The sequence below is a fragment of the Alexandromys fortis genome, unplaced genomic scaffold, assembly GCF_014885135.2.
Source record: "Alexandromys fortis isolate MF-2015 unplaced genomic scaffold, M_Fortis_MF-2015_v1.1 scaffold_19, whole genome shotgun sequence".
NCBI classification, from domain to species: domain Eukaryota; kingdom Metazoa; phylum Chordata; class Mammalia; order Rodentia; family Cricetidae; genus Alexandromys; species Alexandromys fortis.
In genome coordinates this window covers 3102223-3129027 of record NW_026067890.1, presented here as the reverse complement: position 1 = coordinate 3129027, position 26805 = coordinate 3102223, and the positions used below count along the sequence as shown (strand labels likewise).

At 38.3% G+C, this 26805-nt stretch overlaps 1 protein-coding gene across 2 annotated transcripts in view; it reads right to left on the bottom strand.

Moving 5' to 3' along the window:
- The window catches only part of Plppr5 (phospholipid phosphatase related 5), a 95035-nt gene that overhangs the window by 5782 nt on the left and 62448 nt on the right, over nucleotides 1-26805 (bottom strand). For both annotated transcript variants that reach the window (XM_050138205.1, XM_050138282.1), the window contains exons 4-5: nucleotides 18505-18681; nucleotides 10685-10819 (exon numbers count right to left, since the gene is read on the bottom strand). In XM_050138205.1, the coding sequence (XP_049994162.1) occupies nucleotides 10685-10819; nucleotides 18505-18681 (312 nt within the window). The remainder of the gene's footprint in view (nucleotides 1-10684; nucleotides 10820-18504; nucleotides 18682-26805) is intronic.

Below are 26805 nucleotides of genomic sequence, written 5' to 3'. Positions count from 1 at the left end.
CCTCTGCTCCCCACCAATGTGCCGTGCAAAGTCTCCCTCCTAATGATTTGTGAAAGGAGTGAGATCATTTAGTAAAGAGAAATCATTTTAAATTTAGTGATGAAATTATTAGAGCAATTCAGACCTGGAGCTCTGGAATTGGTGGTCAAATTCAAAGTAAGCAATTACTTTGTTTAACGAAACTCAGAATAAAAAAATAAAAGCTCAGGTATGAACTGCATTTGACAGAAGCACTTTTTTTGGATAATTTCTCTCTCTCTCTAGTAACTTTGTTTGAGTGCAAAGTTTTGTATTAATTCAGAGCTTTCTTTTAATTCAAGAAATTCCTTTTTGTGCAATTAAAAGGGACTAAAAGCTACTTTCTGAGAGAATCCTCTCTGCCTAGGAAATCTGTGGGAGGCTTTTTCTAGCAAGTTAATTAAACAAGAAAAGGATCTAGGCTCTGTTGAGGCATTAGCTACATGAGCTTAGGAGCCTGAGTAGCCACAGAAGCTGCAGCTCCCAGTCCAGATTTTTAGATGCTCTGGTGCTCATCCTGGGCTTCATACTGGAGTTTGACTAAATACAGGCACAGCCCCAGAGATTTGGGTTTAATTGGTCCAAGGCCTCATACAGCCGCCAGAATACAGAAAGGCTCTCTTGTTGATCCTAGTGTGCAGCCCGAGTTGAGAGCTGCTGTATCAGATCTGCTAACCCATCTGCATCGAGCCAAGTTCTACTTTCATATCCAACTGCCCGGGAAGCTTGATGTGCATTGCCCCCATCTCCAGATCTAAGCCAGTGCCTATTGCAGCAGAATCCCTGGGCTTTCATCCCAGATCTTTACGAGTTTTCAAAGTGCTATCTATATAAAAAAAAAAAATGGTCCTTGGTGCTGTAGGTATCCAAATGGTTTGTCCTCTAAGTTTTATATCCTTCCTAAGACTCAGCACTTTTCTATCTGCCATGAATTTCATCCATATTCTCAGCTATGTTCCTAGAAATATATAATGTTTAGGAATGTAAACTCCTAGCTTCCCTCATCTATCTGCACAATTTGACCATGTGAACACTTCTTGACTACTAATTCCTACATCGTCCTCACCAGCTTTAGGTCCTAATTTCTTCTCACTCACCTGGACCCCATGATGATCTGACTGTGATTAACAGCATCCCCAAACCTCTTATCCCTATGCTCTGACTTAACCTGCTGGGAAATGGTTCTCCTGTCTCTTCCGAGGTGATGCTAGGAAGTGAAGGAGGGTTTCCCCCAATGTCTTTGTCTACCACATCTGTCTCACTGCCCTCTGGGTCTGCTTGCAAAATAATGCCCTTTGTCATTATAATAGAAACTCAAAAGGCCTGAGGAATATATTACCAGCTTTTGATGGAGTGTTTTTTCAAGTTTCACTTACTATAATCCTAATAGAAATCACACTGACATTCTTAGTAACTAAAACTTATCCATAAGTTGTTCTTATGCTTCTTTTGTGCTGATTTAACCTAAATACAATCTTGTTTGTTTGGTTCCTTTCTAACCTTTAAAAATGCTTTAGATTGGTTACATAAGCACACAGCAATCCCCAGTAAAAAAAGAATATGAGGATGCAGATAAAGGAGCAAGTGCATAATAAACTCCTTTATAACCAGTTGCTGATTAGCACCCAGAATCTTGCCTGTTTCCACAAAAAATGCAGTAGTCAGTAAAAATCCAGATGGCCCACTTTGGAAATCCCTTTTCCAGGCGTGTGTGTGTGTGTGTGTGTGTGTGTGTGTGTGTGTGTGTGTGAGAGAGAGAGAGAGAGAGAGAGAGAATGTACATGTGTATCTATAATTTATGAATGAAAAATGTTTGTTAACACAAAATCTGTACATTAATTTTATGTCTTGAACCCTGTCTTGAAAAACAAAAAAACAAACAAACAAACAAAAAAAGCACCACACAGAGAACACTTCACTCTCATCAATAAAAGAATGGGCAGACAGCTTATTGAAAAGGTAAAGAGCATCTAAGGAAGAGACCCTTGATTGACTCTGGCCTCCACAGACACATACATATGTACCCCACATATACACACACATGCATGGAAAAGAATTCAAGTAATTATGATTAGAAATAGGTTCTTCTTGTTCATTTTTGTTTTATTTATCTGAATACTTCCTCCCTTCCTCTAATGTTTCTTCCTAATTTTAAATTTAAATTTAAAGCTCCTCTTTACAGCTTCCCTCTCTCCTCCTCCCTTCCATTGCTCTCTCCTACCTTCTTTTCTTTTTATTTCAGTTTTTCATATCTGGAATCCAGCTCAGGGTCTCAAGCACAGTAGACAATCGACTACTGAACTACAACCTCAGACCTGCATTTTAATTTTTAAAGAAGATATTCAAATTACTGACTTTTGCTTTTTGACTGTTTCTTTACCTAGAACAATAAATTAAAAATAAAGATTTGGTTTCATAGGACATTGGACTTGGTTTACTGTTTATTAGTAGATATTTAAAAAGTGTGACCTCTGCAGAGTGTTTTCATAGTTCTTAGATGCTCCAGACTGAGGCAATGAGGTGGACACCTCTGAACACTTCTGTGTGTACGAATGCACATGCTGCTGAGACAAGATTGCTCACCCAGCATTCCACCATCGCTTATTCTTTCCTTAACTAATGACTGAATGAATCATATCTGCCTAAGCTACACTCATCACCCCCATGCCATTCAAAAGTAATTCTCAGAAAGATGCTTTTATAGAAGGCTGCTGGATAACTGGGGAAAAAGGCCTGCCTGTTATTCTTATACCTTGTATAATATGATTCATATATTGTGTAGAAAAATAAATACTGAACACACAGACATGAAGAAAAAAAGCAATAATTTAAAACCATGGCACAGGACACCAGTGTATCCAGTGTCTAGTTAATCCAAAGGATGTTAATAGCTGCTGCAATTCTTCTTTTTTCTCATTGTTTAAAAGTTTTTTCAAGCAATACATTTTAATCATATTTCCCTTCCACAAACTCCTTCCAGATCCTTCTCAGTTTACTATACACCTAACTTCATGTTCACTCTATCATCTATCTATCTATCTATCTATCTATCTATCTATCTATCTATCTATCTACATATATCTATCTATCTACCTATCTGACTATCATCTATCTAACTATACATCTATCTACCTACCTATGTATACACCTGTCTATATCAATCTGCCTATGTCTAGCTAAAAATAAGCAACAACAAAAACTAACAAACTCACATAAAAGAACAACAACAAAAAAAGAAACAAAAATCAACACAAATAAACAAGAATAGCCCAGGAATAGATGACTGCTGCAATTTATTTGTCTCCATTTTCTTTTTAAAGCAAAATAAAATATATGAGAATAGCATGTAAATTTTGTTTTTTAAATTAGTTTTAATACATGCTCAAAACTCACCTTAAGTGCCTAAAGTGTTAACTGATTTGCTCCCACTGACTACTGCAACATCTGATCACTACAAAAGCTGTCTTAAGTGGTCCTATAAACATTACATACCATTCAGCAGCTCCACGAAACAAATATATTTCTCATAGAAATGTAATCAAATCTTAAATAGATGGCCGGTTACTCATGACAACACCCTGAAACTTCAAAGAAATTTCTCATAGGGAGCACTGAAGTGTATAATTATGTTTGTCTAGGTAAGAAACTAACAGGAAACCCCAGGTTTGAAGTGCAGAGAAACTAGACTTCAAGCCCAGAATTTCAAACCATTGAAAATTAACTCTCTCTCTCTCTCTCTCTCTCTCTCTCTCTCTCTCTCTCTCTCTCTCACACACACACACACACACACACACACACACACACACACACACATATTCTGAATAAATTTCAACTCATATTTCTCCTTGATTCCTGTCATTCTATAATCTGCTACCAAGACAATGAGAAGATCAGTGCACAGGTCTCCCTGGACATTGGGTGTTTGTTCTCTTAGAACCATAAGCATTTCTTTCTTTACCATGACATTATGCATGGAGATTTACATTGTGATATCTGGAGATTTCTGCAACCATTGCCACTGCTCACCACTTTTCATTCAGCTGATGGATTTGTTAATCTGGGTGTGCATTTACATGGTCAGCTTCATTGATAGGCACAGGTTTGTGAAAAGCCATTTATCATAACTATACAAGGGAGACTACCCATAAACCATTCTTGCCAATACTTTCCCTTTCTTTTTGGCAAGAGCAAATTGTTTTCCTTTGATTGAGTAATGTCTTATCACCCGAGAAAAAAAATATACTTATAGCTGGCTCTATCTACTTATCTTTCTTTGGATCTTCAATATGCAGACAGCCATTACAGGACCACCTATTTCCAATCTAATAAATCCTGCTTTAGGACAACACGCACACTTCTACAAAGAGAATGTGTGTATGTATTTGTGTGTGTGTGTGTGTGTGTGTGTGTGTGTGTGTGTGTGTAGAGAGTCATGCCTAATATACCAGGTCCTTATTTTATCAAGAATAGAAGTGTGTACAGTTTTGCAATGTACTCTGACAACCTCCAAACTCCCGTGGCTCCCATTGTTTATTTCTCATGCTACACATTGGTGGCTAGGCTTTGGGCTGCGTGTCTGCTTCTCATGCTTTCCTGTCCTGGAGTCTAGGCTGGAAAAGACTTCTCCCAGGAGAAGGCACCAGGACAGTCAGGTAGGAAGATATTCCCAAAACAAACTGAGGTCTGTGTCCATTCTATTCACAGACTAATAGCCAAGTCCAAACTAAATGAAGCAGAAAGCATATTCTGCCTGAAGAAGTAGTTCGTGGCTGAGAATAACACTGCCTGCTAACACATCTGTAGGATTCTTTCCTCAGTGTTATTAGTTTTCAATGAATCTCAAGTGTGTAGTACATATTTCACTTTTACCTTGGTCTGATTAACTAACCCATATTAAATTTTTAAGTATTTATTCAAAGAAAAGTTTCCTTAAAGTGTGCCCTAAGATATGAAGAAGATTAGATAGATGATTCTGTCACTGCTCTGCCGGCTGCCGTGTTCTAGAAGACAGGCCTTGGTAGAGTGTCTTCTCTACTTGGTACATTTTCTTGGGTCACTTTCTTTTTTGTCAATTTATCCTTTAGTCAATCTTTTTAAAGAAAGAAAATACTTTTAATTTTGATGATATGTATGTGTATATATCCATATACGAGTTTGTGCCCATGAGTGCATGTACCTGCCACTCAGAGGTGTAAGATCCCCTGAAGCTGTGTTTCAGGCAGCCTAAGCCTCCTAACATTGATGCTGGGACTAGAACTTGGGCCTAATAATCTAAGAGCAGTATTCTCTTTGATTTGCTGAGACGTCTCTCTAGCTCTCTCTGTAGTCCTTGGTTTTACTTTCCTCAGCTTGGATTTTCTTCCTTGTTTATGATTTCTAGAGTTGGTTTTAATCCACCACGCCACCACGTATGTTCCTTCACCGCTTTTTAATCATCCAGGAATTGTTTATCTTTCATTCCATGTGTTCTCTTTAATTTCCTGTTCTGTGGAAAGGAGATACCAAGGCCAATACATGTAGTCCAATTTCTTATTGTGTGTGTACAGGGACGGGGTGTTGTAGAGTGTTTGCGCAGATGTGTTCGCTTGTATGTGAGGGTGTACAGACACTTGCTAACATGTGCAGAGGCCAAAGGTCAACACCGAATGGCATTTTCAATCCCTTATTTTTAGACAGAGTTGCCTCCTGAAAGTAAAGATCTCCAAATGATTAAAATGGCTACCTGTTTCTGCCTTCCCAGCACCCTGGTTACAGACACACATGACAGCACCTGCCTTTTGTGTGCATGCCAGAGATTCCCAACTCACCCCTCATGCTCCTGGACCAACCAGGTTACTCACTGTATCATCTTTGCTCCATCTCCCTCCTACCCATCCTTGCCTGGGCAATAAAAGGTATCACGCTGTTCCTCATGTTTGTCACAGTGTCACACTAAGGGATCTAAATTCATGTTCTGATTACCCCCATTTGGTATAAAGTATATTTAGCTCAGTTAAATTTCTTAAAATGTGTGAGAAAGGATTCAGGAACAATCTAAACATGTCCCTTATGGAATCTTCAACTTCTATCTGAGTTAAGAAGCTGCAAGCTGTGGTTCTCTTGTCCTCATTTAGAGAATAAAAAGATAGAGTGTGTGAGGAGATTCAGACCATGGGAATTTTCAAGAAGATAACTTTATTGCTGTACAGTTTCATTCAGTGTTTGTTGACTCACTGCATATCACGGTTCTGTGCAGCTTAATTCCTGCTCCATGACGTTGGTAGGGTACTTGAAGGCAATTATTTCTCTTGCTTTTGATCTGCTTAGCTAATTTTAAATATTTGTTTATATTTATATGTTTGAGTGGGTTTTTTTTGTATTTATGTATACCAAAGGTATGCCTGGTACCCAAGGAATAAAAAAGATTGTATCTTATCTTAGGAGACTGTCTGGAGCTAAAGAGCACTGTGAATTGCCAAGTGGGTACTGAGAACTGAACGCGGGTTTTCTGGAAGAGCAGACAGTGCTCTTAACCACATAGCCATCTTGCTTTACTGATATTTATTGTTTTGAATGAAAGTAATTACCCAATCAGTTTGGTTATCCCCATTTCATTTAAAAAAAATTCTTTCATTTGGAAAGAATCAAGACCAAAGTTTGGAGTGGGGAAGTATTTTTCTCAGCATGGGTTTATTTATGCTGTATTTGGTAGAAATTCTCAAATTTTGCAGTAATTCTCTTTGATAATCAGCTATTATGATATTAAGGACTTCTTTATTCTTCCTAAAAATAGGAGACAAAAACAGTAGAACTATAAATTGTTACATCATCATTTCCTAGAAGAAAACACAGATCCTTGATTCTTGGATTCCCGAAAGGAATTCATAGTGTTTTGAGTTTCTGGAAACATCCCGAAGCTAACAACACTGCCAATTCTGCTGGAAATGAGCCTTGAAGGAGGAAGCAAATAGAATGAGTTTGGGAGAAAGGGAGGTGTGGTTTCCAAAGGGAGCTAATTCCCTGGGTATGAGACAGTAGAAACTTTAAGAGAGCCTATAAAGGAAAGACGCCTGCATATGCAAAAGCCATAGCCTCTGTACTGATAGGACTTAAGGTGACTGCAGGTGGGCCAAGGAAATCTGAACCCTGAAGTGAGTACATGGGAGCTACAAGCAAGATTTCTGTGTTTAATTTGTCAGAGAAAAATCGACAGAGCACATTTCAAAAGGAAATAGAAGGGTGATGTAAAGTATCCTGGAAAGATTTTCTTTTTTTTCCTAAGGAATTTTGGTCAGTCTGAACCTATCAATTAATAGGTTTAATGACCTTCTAGAAATCAGCTTAAGAAAATGGAATATTTTAAAACTGTAATGATTTTTAGTTGTGCATTTATTCATAATAGCACATAGCATCTGATTATAGACAGAAAGAGGAAGTAAAGGCAGAGGGGGGAAGAGCTAGAGTCAGAAAAAAGAAGAGGGGAAACAGAAAGAAAAGGGAAGGCCTGGGAGTGGACATAATGTCTTGTTTCTCAGTCTCATTTTCTCTTAAGGTCTGAACATTATTGTATTTGTTCTCTCACTGTCTCTGCCTATTTTTCTGTCTGTCTCTGCCTCTCTCTTCTCTGTCTCCATCTCTCTCTGTATCTGTGTCTCTATGTATCTCTGTGTCTTTGTGTATCTGCATTTCTCTGTTTCTGTCTCTCTCTCTCCCTCTCGCTCCCCCTCACCTCACCATACCCATACTCCTCTACAGATAGTAGAGGTGAATATCTTGGTGTTATTTTGAATAACAGCCTTCACTTTGCACATATACAAGACTTTATATACATAACATATCTTTTGAGTCAAGTCAAAACATCTACAATACTAGAACTTAGGTGAAGGCAGAAGAATAAGAATTTCAAGATTGTCCTAGGCTACATGGAAAATTTGAGACCAACTTGGCTTACATAAGACCCAGTTTCAAGTACCCTAACCCCACCAAAATTTATTTTTAAAATACTTTACAATAGATCTTTTTGTATTTTGATGTACCTGTTCCTGTTGTATTTTAATACTATAATAATAATAATAATAATGCCTTGTTGAGTTTCACAGGTATCATACAGTGTTCCAAATATTCTGTGACTAACTTAAGGAAGTCTCACATTGGAATCTTATAAACCAGTTTCCAAGCTGGGCTGTGGGGGTACACGCCTTTAATCCCAGCACTCTTCCTGCTTTTCAAACTCACCTTAGTTCTAGAAAATTAGTATTTTACTTATTTACAAACTAGTAAGATTTCATAAGCTTTTTCCGTACATCCTTAATTTTGCTTAATTCACCTTCTGGTCTTCCTTTTCTCCTGTGTCCTGTACCCATCTCCACATAAATCTTTAGCTCACAGTACGCTCTTCTTTCATAATACATATTATACTATCAGCTCTTACTAAATGTTTTCCTGGTTTTGCAAGATCATGTACATTTCATTTTGGTTCAGCCTTCCCCCGGTCCCTCATTTCTCCATTCTCACTGCTCCGCTACCCACTAGAACCCTTCTTTCTCAGCATTGCCCTTCTTTACTTTCATTTCAGCTCTATTCTAAAAATTTTCTGCTTCCCAAAGTCATTCTTTTTCTGACTTGTTTCTAGTTTCCTGGATTCCACATATACTCCAGGTTTAAAATAAATTGAAGCTAAGAATCCACATACAAAAAAGAATACATGGTTTTCATTTTTAGGGGCCTGGGTCACCTTACTCAGTACTTATTTTTCCATTTCTATACTTTTTCTGCATAGTCAGCGAGTTTAGATTTCTTTAAAGTTGAATAGTATTTCACTGTGTATGTGGGTTTGAGGCCTACTTGAATTCCAGGTACTGTAAGCATGATCAAATCCCGTGGTTAGGGAATTCATTGGACCTAGGGGAGCCCCTACTAAAGCTGTTTCTCAAGAGGTCATGTTGTCAAATTGTCTTCTAACTATCTATGGCTACAGTAGTCAACCTGCGCTGCTCCTCACCTTGGTTACAGATGCTTTCTATTGTAGTGCCAATCAGTTAATCCAGAGACTCATTATGTCAGAAGGAACGATCATGAGTGCTCAGCCACGGGCAGGACCCCTGTATCAGCTCTTTCCTGCATATGTCTCAGGGAACATCATGGAAGATGGAGTGGAAAGAATGTAAGAGCCGGAGGAAGATGAAAAAGGCTGCTTTTTAAGTGAATTCTAGGCAGCTGTGCTAACCTGCACACATCAAGCCAGTTAAAACTTCTAGCACTAGGTGGGGAAGAGCTCCTCAGGCCCCATTCCTACCTGAAGAGCACTGATAGTTAATTGATGCTGAGAGAGAAAGAATCACTTTTCTTTATGGATTGGTCACTAATACATTAGGCATGTCTCGTTGATGAATCCAAACCCATGAGGCATACGGGAAGCCCGAATTGGAAGTAGTGGGTTTTTCTAAAGGAACTGTAAAAGGAGGACATAAATTGAGAGGGAGATGTAATGTGGGTCCTAGAAAGTGTAGACGTGGGAGACTGAGGAATGGATACGACACACAGGTGAACACATGAGATCCCTCACCAAGAATACCATTTTCCATAAATAGAACAAACTACGTTGGTACCTGGGCTACGCTGTGACACATGCTTAACAGTGTCCTACTGACCCCATGAGCCTTAAAAGTGTGCTAAAAACTCACCCTACCCTACACATTGACTTCTACTCATTCAAAAATAAAGCATTTGCTTTTGTTACAGTAAAGAGTATCTGATGGTTTATTCTACACGTGATAAGGCAGAGTGGGACATTGTCTGAGGGACGGGAGGTAAAGAGTTGGAGGGCTGGAAGGAGAGAGCAGCGGGAGAGAGGTACAAATGAGAACAAAGACTAAATAGACATGAATTTGAGAAAAAAAAAAAAACAAGGAAGGAGTACATGGGAAGAGCTGAAGAGAGGAAAGGAGAGAAATGATGTAATTATATTTTAATTTAAACTAAAAAGAACTTATTAAAATATGTGAGCCTGGGGCTGGAAAGAAGCTGTGAGCTGGCCCTTGAGTAATCATTTAACTAATTACAATCGCAAAGAACCACAGCAGCATTTAGGGAACATACCCTATCTGGTTTACAGAAGTTGCAAGAACAATTTTTAGAAAGTACTTGACTTCTTGCTCCCAGGGACACCCACTGAGACCCGGACCTGCTGTTTCAAACAATGCCTGTGCACAGACTCAGCCCATCCTAACCCTCAGTACCTCTTCCATTAAGGAAGCACAGCAGGAGCTGGCGAGCTGCCTGAGCCTTGTGCACTGAGATTCAGTACATGTCTCTTGTGCCCTGTGTGATGACAGTTTTTGAAGCACTTTCCTATTGATAGAGAACATGGGAGAAGTAAAGTATACTTTATAAAAAAGGGATATTTTTGAAAATAAATATCTGCCTACATGTGAGGCCCTGAACGGTATTTCTTAGACTCTAGCAAAGTGCTGAATGAGTTCTATGCATAGTCACCAAGCATGAGGGATATCCATGGGTACCTTAAATGAAGTATGCATTTTCGAGGATGATCTTTCCAGTGATAAATGCTTGCTAAATGACACCGTAGATTCTGAGGTTAAGTAGCCAGCGTAGTAGCTGTACACTTTCTGAATGCACAAGCAGAGATAACTGTTGAATGTGGTCTAGAATGGAAGTCATGAGTCACCTGCACAGATGCTACTTTTTCCAAAGGGCTTTCTACTCGAGGAATGTTGATCATCGGCATCCGGGCCACACTGTCCCTGTGCATGTGCCCATTTTCTGGTTGTCTTCCTTTGAAATTATTTACCACGCACACAACCTAAAATTTCAGGAAACAATTGCCGTTAAGTAAGTTATGCATCCTGCAACTATCAACCTTCTGAGGAGCTTGATAACACTCCTTATAGCAACCAAGATTTAAAAGTACCTAAATGTCATACGACTAAAACTTTACATCCAGATTTACCATGAATAAATTTCAATAGTTATTCCACTTCAGATAGGTTCGAGAAAATTTACCGATGAATATGTATCAGAATGAATCATGACAATTCTGCTATTCCAAAATGTTCATTCATGTACAGACACTATTCAATCCAATCCAAAATTAACACCATAACCTTTTTAAAAAAATCCCAGCAAGCTAACCTCTCCCTAATGTGACTAACCTACAACTTAATTTTCATGCTTATTATTTCTTACTGCGTCAAGATTATTACATTCACACTAATCCTTGACAGTTGGCACTCTCTAATTTAACAATATCCATTTAATTATACTGGCTTATTGTCTACTGTGTCTCATATATACGTAAAATTTGAACAATAGCTTACCAGAGCGACTACTGAAACAGAAGACCCTTCACATAAAGGAAATTGACCCTCATTTTAACTGATTCTATTCTAGAGGTGAAAGAATGTGAATCAAAGCATGCATGAAAATTAAGTTCTTGCAATGCTAAAAATATACATTCCTTAACGCATCTCCTAAAGTTTCAGATGCAGTAGGTGAAAAATAGGGTATAGAAGACAGAACTTTTAAATGCACTCTAGAAGTTTCTGCATCAGGTGAATCATATTTAAGGAATAATAATTTAAGCCACACAGGAAAATTATTTTTTATGTTGACTTTATATTAACCACTGGGTAATGTGTTTTTTCTTTACCTGGGCTCTATATTCTAGAATAAATATGACTTAATTGTAGTTCCAGCCTGATACTCATTCTAAATTATGCAAATGCTATCACTGTAATGTTATGTTTAAATTTATTTTCATAAATTCATCATTGAAAGATTTTTTTGTTAAACCTATTAATTAATATTCACTTTGTTTCTAAAATTATTTAAAAATTTATTCTATTTTATGTGTATTAGTATGTTGCTTGCATACATGGATGTGTGTCATATACATGTTTATTGCCAAAGGAGGTCAGAAGAGGTCAGATGGCCTGAAACTAGAGCTGCAGGAGGTTGTGAGCCAACATGTGGGTGCTGGGAATAAAGCATAGGTCCTCTGCAAGAACAGCCAGTGCTCTTACCACTGAGCCATCTCTTCACCTACATTATTGCCAAGTAATTCTAAATACTAATTAAATCTTGGGTTATCAATTCTTGAATAAAATATACAAATGTATAAAATAATAACATAAACTATAATACTTTATATCACAAATTATTTCTTTTCAAGCTGTAATTTACTTTTTTTTAAAAAAAAAAACTTACGTTGTCCTAGAAGAGCTATAGGTTAACAGTATCAAACCCCAAAAGTGCAATACCACAGCTTTGTGATAGTTATCTTTAAATAGGGGCTTGAAGGTTGTTATTCAGTATGCTTTTTCTCTTATGAAGTTGTCATTTTCATGATCCCACAAAAGACTAAAAGAAATTGATTGTTCAAGAAATAGAGTCAGAATATTTTCCCTAGAAAGAAGAGATATTAAATAATGTAGCAAATATTTTTGATGTTGTAGGCTCATAGTCAATGGCAACTACTCAACTCTTCCCTTTTGAAGGGAAAGCAGCAATTCCATTTGTTCAAAAGAGAAAAGACATGTTGACAGTCTGATAAACTTCCCTTACTAAAAGAAGCAGGAGGTCAAATTTGGTCCGAAGGTTGAAATTTGATAAATGAGCACTTTTCTAACACACAAAGGATAGATCTGATAATTTCAGGTAACAACTTCAATGAAACAAAGAGTTTCATGTCCATATCATAGCACACACACTTCCAGAAATCACTCTCCTCACATATATTCAGGCGAGATCTCTTACTTCAACTCAGAATTCACTATACCCACTAGTCTATCTACACAGCTTGTCCAAAGGTGTTTTTTTTCTCAGCATTCCATGTACTAGGATTACAGACATGCACATTGCTCTCCAAGCATTTTCATGGGTTCTGGAAGTCCTCACATGTGTGTAACAAGTGCTTCTCGCTTTGCCATTGATGTCTCCCCTGAGCCCTTAGTTTGGCAAGCTCACTGTGTTTCAGAGTGTCTGTTTTCCTATGCTCATACAGAACTCTGAGTCTGTCTGTCAGAGCAGTAGTCTCAGTATGAAATTTCACAGTGGGTAAGGAAGTACGTTGACTCATGTCTCTTCTAAGGCACAAATTAGGAGTCTCATCTGAAGTTTGTTGCCTTTGGACCCCACCTGTCACAGTGAGTGGCATCGTTTATGAAAGACGTCACTAATGAATTCACATGCATTCTGGCCCCAAATTGTATTGTATGGTCTATTATCTTTAATTAAAAATTAATTTCTGCCAGGTGGTGGTGGTGCACCCCTTTAGTCCCAGTACTTGTGAGCCAGGCGGATCTCTGTGATTTCAAGGCCAGCCTGGTCTACAAGAGCTAGTTCCAGGAACAGGTCCCAAAGCTACAAAGAAACCCTGTCTCCAAAAACAACAAAAAAGTTAATTTACTTTCAAGCACTATGTTTTATATCAATGGCTTCCACTCATTTAACTTTATATTCCCCTAAAAAGATTACACTAATTAACTACCACCACACATATTTTTGGGTTTCTCTATGTTGTATTAATAAATTTTTATGTATTCACTTTTTTCTTCCCATAATTATTACATTATGTACCTTGTGGAGTCAAACAGTATTAGCTCCTAATTTGGTTATCTGTTTTTAATCTGAAAGTGAGGGCAATATATCTCAATAAAATGCTGCAGTGATTGCTACTCGTACATAAGATCATATGACAAGCTATTATTGGGATCAACAAAGCTGGACACTTCTGCTTAGCAATTTCATCTATCATGCTCGGGAGAGGTGAGGTTTTTACGTCATCCATTTTTGTAACAATAATAACCAGCACCTGCTGCTCAAGAATTAGTTTTGTATTTTGCTAAGCGCGATGATTCTACTCTTTACCCTTGAGCAAAATGTACAAGGGTGCAAACAGATTTCGGCCACAACCTAATTCCTTGTAGGATTCTAACAGTACAGACTGATACATATAGAAGTTAAGGGGGAGATGAGAAGAACGTGATGACAGGTACAGCCTAGAAAACGTGGGATGTGTCTGAGTCAAATCTTAGCAATGTAGAAGACTGGAATATCGGTGTAAGAGCTGGGCATGATAAGCAGTGAAATAAGGCCATGCTTACTACACGTGGAAATTCATTGAGTCCTTTAAAGAACTCAGGGCAACAAATTAAACAGTTATTCTTTCATGTCGCCCATATACAAGACCATATTCCAAATACATGAAAAGGTAAGCAGTGAACAAAACGAACAGAAATATTTCTCCACGATGGCTTATTTGCAAGAGAAATGTGAAATGCGGTGTCTAGGAGTTGCCATGTGTTAGTGAGAAACACAAGGAAGGACTTAGGAGAGAAGATGTTCTGAGCATGGCTTGGGGAAGGTTTCACTATATGATGAATAGTGAGCTGTGATTGATGTGTCCAGGGTCACACGCATGCAGTGGCAGGACTCAGATATCCCTGCCTCTCATTTGCAACTGAAATACACAAAAAGAAGGGGCATTTCCCCAGAACAAATGTGTAGGAAGGGCAGGTTTGTTTTTGATAAGGGGAGGAGGCTGATTGTGATTCCACGAGCTGGATTAATGAACACAGAGAAAAGTGCAGGATGCTTTTCACTAGGAAATAAGCATTTGGAACATCGTGGACCCTGGAAGTGCAGTAGAATGACTGGAGTTGAGGCATCCGGGAAGGTTTATTTTGCCTTGTTATTGACAATGCATTTTTGCAATAATTGCAATATAGGCCAAGCCAGCAAGGTGGTGGTGTGGGGGATATCTGTAGGAGTACTTGGGATGGGAAGCCCACAGTTCTGGTTAGAAGGACTGATATAAGACACACAAGGAATAATTGGGAAGTGGAAATGAACTTGAAGTAGATGAGTCACTGCTTGTTGGGGATGAACTGGGAGAATGAGTCAGAGGTAAATGCTAGGTGTAGATAAAGGGTGGTGAGCGGAGGTGTCTTTAGAACAAGACAGCAACTTGGAGTAGACTGCTTTATTTTTCTTTTGGACTCATTTTAGAATCCTAAAACCCTGCAAGATAATTGCAGGACATTTGCAAGCCAGAGTTGGAGTGGCTGCACAAAATTCAAAATAAATGCCCTACTGAGTTATCCAAATAAGGAATTTGCGAGTCATCCCGAGTTGTTTCCTGTCCCTCATCCACATCATCTTATGTTCCCTCAGGCTCTCTTTCTTCCCTTTCCATTCCAAAGATTGTCTATTCTTTCTGTGTCTCTATAGTTCAGTTTAGACTCTGATTTCCCTGGTTCTTCATAACACGTTTCCTCCATCTTCACCTGCAATGTTATGCTAGAGCATATTTTTAAAGCACAGATCTCAAATGGCAAAAGCTAGTGAGCGGAAGCAAACTACCACTTACGGAACTGTGCTTTACTCATTCCCGTGGCCGTTCACTAAGCATGTACTACTTTGCTTGACCTTCTGTAAGTTCAAGAACGAGCCTTCTGGGAGGTTGTGATTGTTCTCATATACAGAAGGATACAGGAGCACAGAAAGGTTCAATAAAGTACTTGATGGGACAATTGAGTACATAAAGAAACTTGGACTCAACAAGTCCATTCGATTTCTACTCTTTTGAAGGCAGGGCATACTAACTCCCCTACATTTTAAACAAAAGTCCACATTATTCTTTTGGCACACAAAACTTTTCCATGCCTCTAGCCTTCATGATGGGAGACTAGTACCATTCCAGGAAGCAGTGCTTTCTCATTCATAAGCTGTTTCCTGGGCCTGCGGTATAGGAAGAGCTCCATGCCTACTGTCCTTATACAGGCTTTCATGTTGTCTATGTGGCCCATGTTTTGTTCTCATTCCTTGTGCAGAATCCACACTTATCCTCTTTCTTACCTCCTCCAGTTGATATATCACTTTTTTTTTTTTTTTTTTTTTTTTTTGCTTTTTTGAGACAAGGTTTCTCTGTGGCTTTGGAGCCTGTCCTAGAACTAGCTCTTGTAGACCAGGCTGGTCTCGAACTCACAGAAATCCGCCTGCCTCTGCCTTCCAAGTGCTGGGATTAAAGGCGTGCGCTACCACCACCCGGCCAATATATCATTTTTTCCTGACAGGTCTGTCACCTCAATAAAGTTAATATTTCCAGTACCTATCAATAAATTGTATGTAATCCTCTATAAAGTGTAATGTCTGTTTTCTTATTTGAGTTGTAACATATTTAATATCTGAGATGTCTCTCGTTTTGTTCTCAAATATTTCTTCACATCACCAAGGTCAGCACTTGTATTGGAGTAGGGACTTGGCAGCATTTTATTTTAAGGAGGAAGACGGGGAAGGGGAATTTAAGGGACTAGGCTAATCCCCAAACAAAACTCTAGCTCATGGTGGAATCAAGCCATATTCCCATGAGCTTCCTTGACTTACCAGTTGTCGCCTACAGGCACTCACATTCATAAGTGATCATTAATGAGAACATGATTCATCTTTAGCTACATGATTGAAGCACCGTTTTGGTGTGAGATTGAAGCACCGTTTTGGTGTGACCTTTTCATGGAGTCATTTTTCTCATGTGTAATAATATTTAAGTAGTGATTTCAGAATGTGTGTAATATACATTCTTGGATTGAATATGCACAAGAGAGTGGCTTGAGCTCAGGGAGATGTACAGGCTAGCTCTTCATGTATCTAGTTCTCAGTTAGGGATATGTCTAACATGACACTAGCGTCTGGTTTTAAAGGATGGCTAGGCTAAGGCACTAAGATGCTCTCTGGAAGGGTAGGAGGATTGCAATGGCCAGGGGAAAAACAATAGGAGGCTGATGAGGCGCCAGGGAAAATAATCTACACCTAGGGAGCTGAGTTCGGTGGCATCATAATTTCCATCACTTTTCTGTTTTGTTTTGTTTCTTTTAAATGTTAACCAGTCTCAACTGTGATGAGTGAAAGCAAGGAGAGTTTGGCCCTGAGTTTCATGAGGCATCAAGTGACTTCAAAGAGACGGGGGGGTATTAAAGGGTAACTTCAGCCTGTCTGTTGCTATATTTGGATGATGAAATTTATCCAAAAGAATCTGCAAGACTCAACAGTAAGCAATCTGTAGCTTATCTAGGAGCACACCTGTAACCAAGCAACGGAATCTCAGCTATTCACATCACCTCAATCACTAGCCAATCAGAATCCATGAACTGCCAGAATTTTTCCATAAAAGGCAAATGCTGACTGGGGTTCATCAGGTGATTTAGTATCTCTTCCTCTTCCACTGACTGTACCTGCACACTCAGTCTATGATAGTGAGGGGCATTCTGACTGATGAACACATCACAGATTTAAAAAAAAAAAAAAACTTTTAATCTAGAGTCCTCCAGTGACCTTGAGACTCACAGTGAATGGCATCACAAGAGGAAACAAAGGGTGGGGGGATGAAACTCAGGATGCTGAGCAGACATGAGATCATGCCCATTAATTTCCTACCGGAGGTTTTAGAGGGAACATTTCATTTCAAATTCCAGGCATGTAATTTGTACTCAAACCTCACACATTTTTTTTTTATTGCCCACTCATTATTAACTGGGCAAAGGAGGCTGAGGAAGGAAGAAGCAAGTATTGTGAGAACAAATCCAACTGAATTGAAATGGAAGTGTTTCTGAAGTTATAAGGTGTCCCTGTAAAATGGCCTTTGCTTTATAAACTGTGCACTTGGTCATCTAAGTAAGACGGTTAAAGTCCCCACAAGTAACGGCCTGATGATTTTCAACTCAGGCTGAAAACTTTAATTGAACAAAATTATAGATTCATTCAAGTGTATGTTTTAGCAGGCATATGGGTAGCCCTCCATTAAAAGGCTCTGACATTCTTCACCATGTGGAAGACATGACTGGGGATGCTAGTATCCCCATCCCATTCTCGGACAGTTTCGGTCCCCCAGGAGAAGTGATGCATCTCACAATCCTATGTCACGGGAACACTGGAGGTGTGGATCTCATGAAGTGCCCAGACTGAAGAAGGCATGAAGCACTTGGGTCCAGGAGGATGTTTTCCTTCACTAGAGGCAAACTATGCTGAGGAATTTTGTGGATATATAAACAGTGCAGTCTACAATACTAACTGAGATGGGACAGGTGAGATAGCTTAGTGGATAAAGGTAATTGATGGCCTGAGTTTAACCCTCAGCCCTCACATGGTAGAAGGCTAGAACTAACTCTCACAAGTTGTCTTTTGGACCTACACACGCATGCTGTGGCACATGTGTTCCCTGCCCCATTAATTAAAAATGTAAAATGCTATTTGAGGAGGAATGATTTTTAGCTCTACTCCATTATATATAAAAGTATTTTAAGTGCAGAATTTATTTATTATTCTTTCCCAAATCTAATCTTAAGAAGAATAAATGCAAGAAAAAAAAGAAATGAGCAACCATAAACATATATTTCACATAATGTATCACAATGATTCATCCTTGCATTTTCTTAGAAGTGATATTCAAGCTTCTTAAAAACAAAAAAAAATATTTTTAAAAATCATACTTACCAGAAATACTGCTATAGATATCCCAACTAGAAAGCCCGCTATCACATCCGACCAATGATTTCGATATTCTGCTACTCTATTGAGTCCAGTAAGAAAGGCCAAGCACATTAATCCCAAGCATAGAACAGGCTTAGCAAGTCTGGTGCCTTTGGCTTTGATAGTGTTCGTAATGTACATCTGAAATAGCAAATAAAACAAGACTTTTCACAAAAGTGTTTTCTTGGTATACACATGAAATACATTATGTATATATTACAAAAATGCAGTTAACAGCTATGTATGACTGTGTAGTTTTAATCATTGACTAGAGTTTATGATTCTTGTAGTTTAAAAAAATGGTTATTTTCTGTTAAGCTACTTAACCCAGGCTGGTTTCCAGCTCTCTAGATAGCCAGAGTTGCTCTTGAATGTTAGCATTATAGGTGTGTGCTACCATACCTGTAATGAAGTTTGTGATGATGAGTTCTTAAATGTGGAATTTAAGAATGCCAATTAAAAAAAAGAATGCCAATTATTTAGCTTTATTTATCTATCATGGCCATTTTTTTTGTTGACTATAATAGGGTTCTTTTACAAGTATTATATTTTGTAACGACTAAATGATTGGTGTTTACTATAACAAGTGAGACAACCCACGTTACAGAATAATAGGACATTATAGTTATCCTTTAGTAAAAGTGAACCAGTTATCAAAGCCCTTCAGTATATGTATTAAGTATTGCATGTATTTAAATAAGCAAAGAGTAACATGAAATAACGTATAGTAGGATCTTAGCAGGAATCAAATGATAAGTTTTGGCATTCTGCATCATCTTGCATGGAATGGGTGAATGAGGATGGATAACACAGCTAAATGAGTTGGCTGTAAGCTTGTTAGCATCCACAGACCCTTGACGATAGAAGGAACACAATTCTGCTCAAATCACCCCCACCTCCTGTTTGTGTTTATTTTAGCTACATTTTGACATCTGGTTAACCTAGATGGTTTCATAAGTGAATTAGAAACCAAGAAAGCATAAGTAATCAATTACTGTTCTGTATTTAGCTTCCTTAGTAGATCATTATGCTATTATTTCCCCTTCTGCAGATCAGCTTTAATAGACTTTCTGCAAGGATAAAACAAATAGACTGTTTAAAAGGCTCTTGTCATAAAGTACTAGAGAGTTGACAAGTTCAAACAAAAAAATTCTCTAGTTTGTCTTTCATTATATTTGTGGTAATTATTAATTTCTCCAATGAGGAAATATCTGAGGTTTGATCCTGAAGGATGAGCATGGTTGTCCATGCCAGCAGAAACTGAACTAGCCTAGATGTAGACGATAACCCGGGTAATCCAGCCACGGGCTTTCAAAGTATTTTGCTCATTTTCTTGGAACTCTTGCCATGGTGACAGGTTCTTATTTGTTTTATTTGTTCCCCTCACTATAGGGGAGACATAGAAATGAAGCCTGGTCCTTCACTGTAAACTCTGTGCTTGGCACTTGGCCTGACTTTCAGAGAACTGTTAAGAAAACGAGACTTACTAAAGAGAAGATTGAGTGAGGGATAGCTAGGAGGGAGACAACAGAGTATTTGTGACATTTGTCACTTTGTAGAACAATGTATATACTGCCATGCTTCTCCCTTTTATAATATTCTTTTAGAATAGAACCTTCGTCCATTCACTGCTCTATGTGAAATGCTTAGAAGCTTTTTCACACAATAGGCATTCAAAACTTACCGCATGATGGAAGCATGACAGGCATTGTTGGGCAAAGGTAGAATTTTGAACTCGTATTACCTGAAATCGCTACTTGAAAGTATCTTGAATATATATGTGTTTACTAACTTACTGTCTCTCTTTTTTTATTGTCATGTATTTCCAGGAGCAAAATCTGCAATGGGTGACTACTAATTGTGATAAGAAGACTATGAGCCTCAAACAGACATCTATGAATCTTCAGTTTCCTGTTATTTCTTGTGACTATGGTTCCCACTCACATGAGACTTTGAAAATGGATAATATTCCCTCACTGTAGCCAGAGAGAAAGACTTGGTGAAGCCATGGATGGAAGGACCACAGATACACTCTGATAAGGCTAGGGAGAAATTTCACACAGTTCTGGCAGTTTGCCTCACACAAATTCGTCTATGTATTAGTTACTTTTCTATTGTTGTAATAAAACATCATGGCCAAGGTAAGTTATAGAAGGACTTGGCTTATGGTTGCAGAAGGATAGGAGCCTGTCATGATGGGGAAGGTTGGCAGCCAGGGAGACAGAAACTTGATGTCCAGAGCTCACGTCTTGAACCCCACCGATACAGAAGAGAAGGAACTCTAGAAATAACAAGAGTCCTTCAACTCTCAAAGCCACCTTCAGAGACACACCCTCCAATAAGGCCACATTTCCTAGACCTCCTGAGTGGGACCATCAGCTGCAGATCAAGTGTTCAAATTCCTGAAACCATGGAACACCTGTCATCATTTAAGCATCATAGCACATGAATATCTGATGGCTTTTCCTTCCTCCTCCACAAAATTTTTCATACAGCTACAGAAAGGAAACAAATGATGAATCTTTTCCTCTGGATTAGGCAAACTGTAAAATAAAAAGCACATTTTCATTTTACAATTTCTGGTTCCTAATTGTTTAAGATATGAGAAAATTGTGCAGCAAGTTTACCCTGTTAATGCACCTAACCACGGGCCAACCCGAGGAGCAGTGTGGCTTTTCTAGATGACAAGGTATCAACCCAACTCATTGGTCCATATTCCGTAATCAGGTCAGTGGTGGAATATTTTTAAATGCCTCAAGTTTGACAGCTCTGGTTAATATAATCTAATAAAACACAGAGATTTTTTTCATATTCTTTTAACATTACTGCTTATATTAGTCTGTCTGTGGTCAACTGAGTATTTCATAACTTCTTTACAGAGACTGAAGCCCATCCAAATTCTTTTTTATTATGCACATGGATTTTTTCAAAGCAACACTCAATCTTGTAAAACCACTTTTAACTTTCATCTTGACATTTATCATATCCGACCTGCCCTAGTCTTGAGTTAGCTAACGGGAGCCCCTCAGATGATAAACATCCACAATGGAATGCTGTTTGCAAAATGGCACAACAACTTTCATGTAAACAAACTCAAGTGTTCATTCAAGCTCATGGTCAAGTCCTGGGATTCTTATTATTGTTATAATTTTACTTCATATTCTTATCTGCCTTTATAAATGTGTCCAAGTAGTAGTATAAAGGCATCTGAGAATATCTGTAGAATGAATAGGATGGGAATATTATAATGGTGGCAAACCAAGGGTTTTACAAGACAGATTTGTATTCCAGGAATTCAGGCCCTCGGGGCTGTGATGGAGGAGGGGGTAATGATACAAGAAACAGTGATATGATAAAGTGTTGGAACTCAGAAGATGAGTCTCAAGTCAGTTTAGACAGAGACTGTTTGCTCTTTTCCCAGCTGCCCAGACATGAAATAATAATACAGAAACTATATTAATTAAAACACTGCTTGGCCGATTAGCTCAGGCTTCTTATTAACTAACTCTTACATCTTAAATTAACCCATTGCTATTATTGTATATTTTACATGATTTTTGTGGTTTACCGGTAAGGTTCTGGGGCAGGTGTCTTTTTCCTTCAACAGCTACATGGCATCTCCCCGACTCTGCCTTTTTTCTGCTCTATTTCTGCTGGGAATTCCCACCTTGTCCTATTCTATGCTGCCATAGGTCCAAAGCAGATTCTTTATTAACTAGTGGTAATAAAACATATTTATAGCATACAGAGGGCAATTCCACATCAAGTCAGAGATTTTTTTGCCATATTGTTGGAAAGTAAAGATATGAGGAGCCCTAAGAAACAAAGTCCCTTTTTATTCTGCCCTCCTGTGTCTCATCCCCCTTTTTTCACCTGAAAGAAACCACAGAAATCAAAATTCCTATTTTGCAAGATGGAGCACAAGAGCTAGAAAGAGGAGTCCTACCTCCTGCACTGGAATTCACTTGGTCCATCTAAACTCACAAACAATGAGCATCTTTCCATCTTCAACACATCTTCTTCTAGCCCATGTTCCTAATCTTAGCAACCCATCATCTATTGCTATGCTATTTCCTGTGAGCGTGTTTTCTAATCATGCACGTCCGTATAAATAGAAAATGTTTCCTGGTGGTGGAAAGAGAAAATATTCTATGAAGTCATGATCCTGTCTTTGAATGGCAGAAGGAACACATATCATTCAGACTATGTTGGAAAATAAAGAGCTCCCCCCCCCCATAACCTACATCCTTACTACCAATGGTTCCAGTGACAACTATCTTATCAGTTACTAAGCTTCTTATATAAGGGGCATATTAAGATAGGTGTTCTACCAATTCAATCCAGAAATAAAGTATAAATCCCTCTATTTTCTCTTATCCAAGGATAACTTTCCTCTGGGATGTGGTCTAATTTAAAGGTACTCATATACATAAGCAAATGCACAAGATAATCATTCAGTTTTTTTTTCCTGCTCTGCTTCTTCAGAACCCCAGCCCTTACCCTAAGTGAGCAGTTCCTTCTCTCCCAAGTACTAATTATCCTCTTCACTCTCTCCTACTGGCTTAAGTAAAACCCTCAGATTTCCTAGTTTTGCTTCAGATATTCCCAAATTAGATTTGAGACTTAGAAATTCTTATTCTCTCGGAAAACCCTGCCTAATTCAGTTATGAACTGAGCATAAGTTTTTTTTTCTCTGATTTACTCTGAATTCTCTTTTAAGGACTGCCCTTCACTAAATCCAATAAGGAACCTGTAGATACTAATGGCTTCTTCAGCTGTGACTGGAGGAACTGCAGAACCAAATCTTTCCTTCTACTCGATTTTAATTAAATTAAGTCTAATTGAATTAAACTGATCTCAAAACTATTGCTTGATTAGGCTATCAGGCTATTTTTAGGTATGCTCTGAACTAATTGGGTATGCAAAATTACATTTTACACTCTGGAGTCTATGAAATCTAAATGTGGATCAAATATTTTAGATGAAGACTCGGTATCTGAATTAAGATGTTAAATTTGTGCTGGATTTAGAAAACTAAAAAAAAAGGAATAAAAGGAACATCTAATTAAATTTTTATTGATACATGTTGAATGACGATATTTTAGATATACTGGCAAATGTTTTCAAAATATCACAATTTTGCTTCTTTAAATGTAACTACTAGAAAATTAAAAAGACATAGTTCACTTTATGTTTTATTTGTGTGTGTGTGTGGTAGTGTTTGTGTTTATGTAGTATATGCACACATGGGAGTGTACATCAGGTGTCTTTCTCAGCCTTTCTCCACCACAGGTTTTGAGACATTGCTAACCCTGGAACTCACCTATTAGTCTAGGCTGGCTGGTCAGCCAGCCTCAGGCATCCTCCAACCTCCACATCCCGGCATTGGGATTACAGATGTATGGATTTTTTGTCTAGGTGCCAAGACTTGAACTCTGATGCTGTGCAACAAGCACTCAAGTATCAACTGAAACATCTCCTCAACCCCTCACATTATGTTTCTATTAGACAGGGCTGACCTGTCAAAAACACCATAATTTAAGGGAAAAGGGAAAAAAAGAGCTTTGTATTCTCCTAGATTACATCCATTTATCATTTACCATTACTGTATTTTTTATTTATTTATTGCACTGGTTGGCACTAGCTACATACTTAATCTGAAGTCACTCTTGACACCACCTTTATTTTTGCCTATGTATCTTGTAGAATATTAATATGTGAACTTTTCAAATAATACACACTCTGCTAAATGATACTGTGGGATGATTCGAACACTCTAAAAAACATACACAGCCTGCTTTCCCACAGGCCAACTATCATAACAGTTTCTAAAACTTTTACTTCATTAAAGTTAATGAACTATTTTATATTTTATGAGTTTAATAAGCTAGATAAAGTCCATCTGCCACTGATTAGCTTCTTAACCTTAGACAAATTATTAACCTTCTCTGAGCTTGCCTGTATAATGATAAGTGAAAATAGCCATGCCATTTATAGGACTTAGTAGTGACCATGTAAGTAAGGATTTTATTATTATCATGAGCAAATAAAAACTCTTATTTACTTAGAGACTAGAATGAAGGACTAAAATGATATGGTTATATTAAAGTTACATATGATAAAGAATAAATTTAATGATCTGATGGGCAGGCAAGATGGCTCAGTAATAAAGGCATTTGCAATCAAGCTTGACGACCTGAATTTGACCCTGGAACCCACATGATAGAGGAGAGAACTTCCACTTGTAGTTCATGGCACATAAATTTGTGCTCACATATAAAATAAATAAATACATGTAATTAATAAATGCCTAATTTACAGGCATAGGGGGCCAAAGGTTTTTATAATAGTTGAGAAATCAAATGTTAGCATGCTCTATTCGTTAATAACCTCAAATGGACATCTAATAACGATTACATCATCTCAAAGACAGGATTTATCCTGCCTTTGATGTCCTTGAATGGGCAACGTTAGAGAGTCTCAAATGTGAAGTAAGTAACAAGCACCTCAGTGTTCAGGACCAGCTGGTACATGCAGTTTCAATTAGAATATGCTCAGTAACTCAGCTGCCCCCAGCACAATGGGTGATTGATGGCCTCGCTGTAAACAACGGCCCCTTCATCATGGCCTTAGCCACCTTATCCCTGAAGTGCGGCAATGGCTGATTTCACGTGGAGACCATTTCTCCCTTGCGTGACCCCCAATAAATGTACTGCACACATAGCCCTTCATCCGTCAGATGGAACAAGAGAAACGCTTTGAAAACACTACTGTCCTCTCTGAAATCAACATCTCACGTATGCTCCTCTTGTACACACTTGTTTTCCACGCACTGCGCAGTAAGCAAGGTAAATTTTGCATAAATACAGCCTGCTCTCTTGTTTATGTTCCTTATAGAAGAAGGAAACAAGCGGCGACTTTTGAGGGGTTACCAGCAAACAAAATATGTTTGACAGCTGTGGTTCCAATGGCTGTGTCATCTCCAAGATTTAGAAGTATCTCGGTCAGAAGTGAGGAACTCAACTGGCATGCAAATGGGCAATTTGAACATTTTAAATCCTACCAAGAAATGCACAGTAGAGTGCTAGGATCATCTGAGGGATTTATTTTGGCTTAGCTTACAGGCAAACGAAGAAAGCAAAATCCCTATAAAGCTGTTAAAGATGTCTATAAAACTTAAGTTGAATGTTAAAGACAAAGCAAGCAAATGTATATTTCAAGTGTCTCTCACCTACCCTGAAGGTTTTGCTCACAGTTATACCTTACAAGCAGATTTTAAATTTTGAGATATTGTTCTAAATTATATAATGATAGAGAAAGACATAAATGATAACTTGAAAAGACAAACATTACATTGTAATAAGAAAAAAATGTACGTCATGACACACAAGTGTGCAGACACTGTCAGTGAGAATGTTGGTGCACAAGTGGTATCTAGGCTTTCAATCAGCCACAAAATACCAATCCCATGCTCATTTTAAATGTCACGATCAATTTCAAAGGATGTCTTAAAAATTTGAGAGTGTTTTGTTTCTTACCTAACTCATAATCTCACTGGGGACTAAGCCAAGAGGAAAGTACTATGTTGAATAGTGTTTATCAACTTGATAGGCTATCATGATGGATACCATTGATCCATGGGATGAGGTCCAGGACCGAGTGGACGAGAAAAGCCAGGTGAACACCAGCACACATACCTATTGGTTGCCGGGCTGTGGATGCCACAGGAGCCAACTCGTGCTTCAGATACCATGTGCATCTTGCCAGGAGGCCTGCACCCTCAAATGCTGAGCCAAAATAAACCCTACCTTTTTTCTTTGAGTCATCTTTGACAGATCTTTGGTCACAGTAAAAAGTAAACAAAGACAAAGATTTTTTCCTTCTTTTTATTAAATTAAAATTGTTATTAAATTTAGAGTCTCAAGACAGGCCTTCCTTTCCCTCTTTCATGACATAATTACCCTTCCCCAGACCTACTCCTACAATGTCCTGACCTGTTTTTCAGCTCACTTAGCTCTCAGGAAGGAAGGTGGGGAGGGTGATCTCCTGCAACCAACTCTTCCCACTCATAGCTCCCACCTCGGACATTAAAAAGCTCCAGATTACCAAAGATGTCCAAAGACACTTCTGGGTCCTTGCACATCACATCATATCCCAAACCAAGTCCTAGATATTGGAGGCAAAAGATCATCCTGTCCTCCTTATTGTACTGTCCTGAATTTTGTTCCTAATTGTTATGAGGTATTCTTTTATACTGCAATCCTG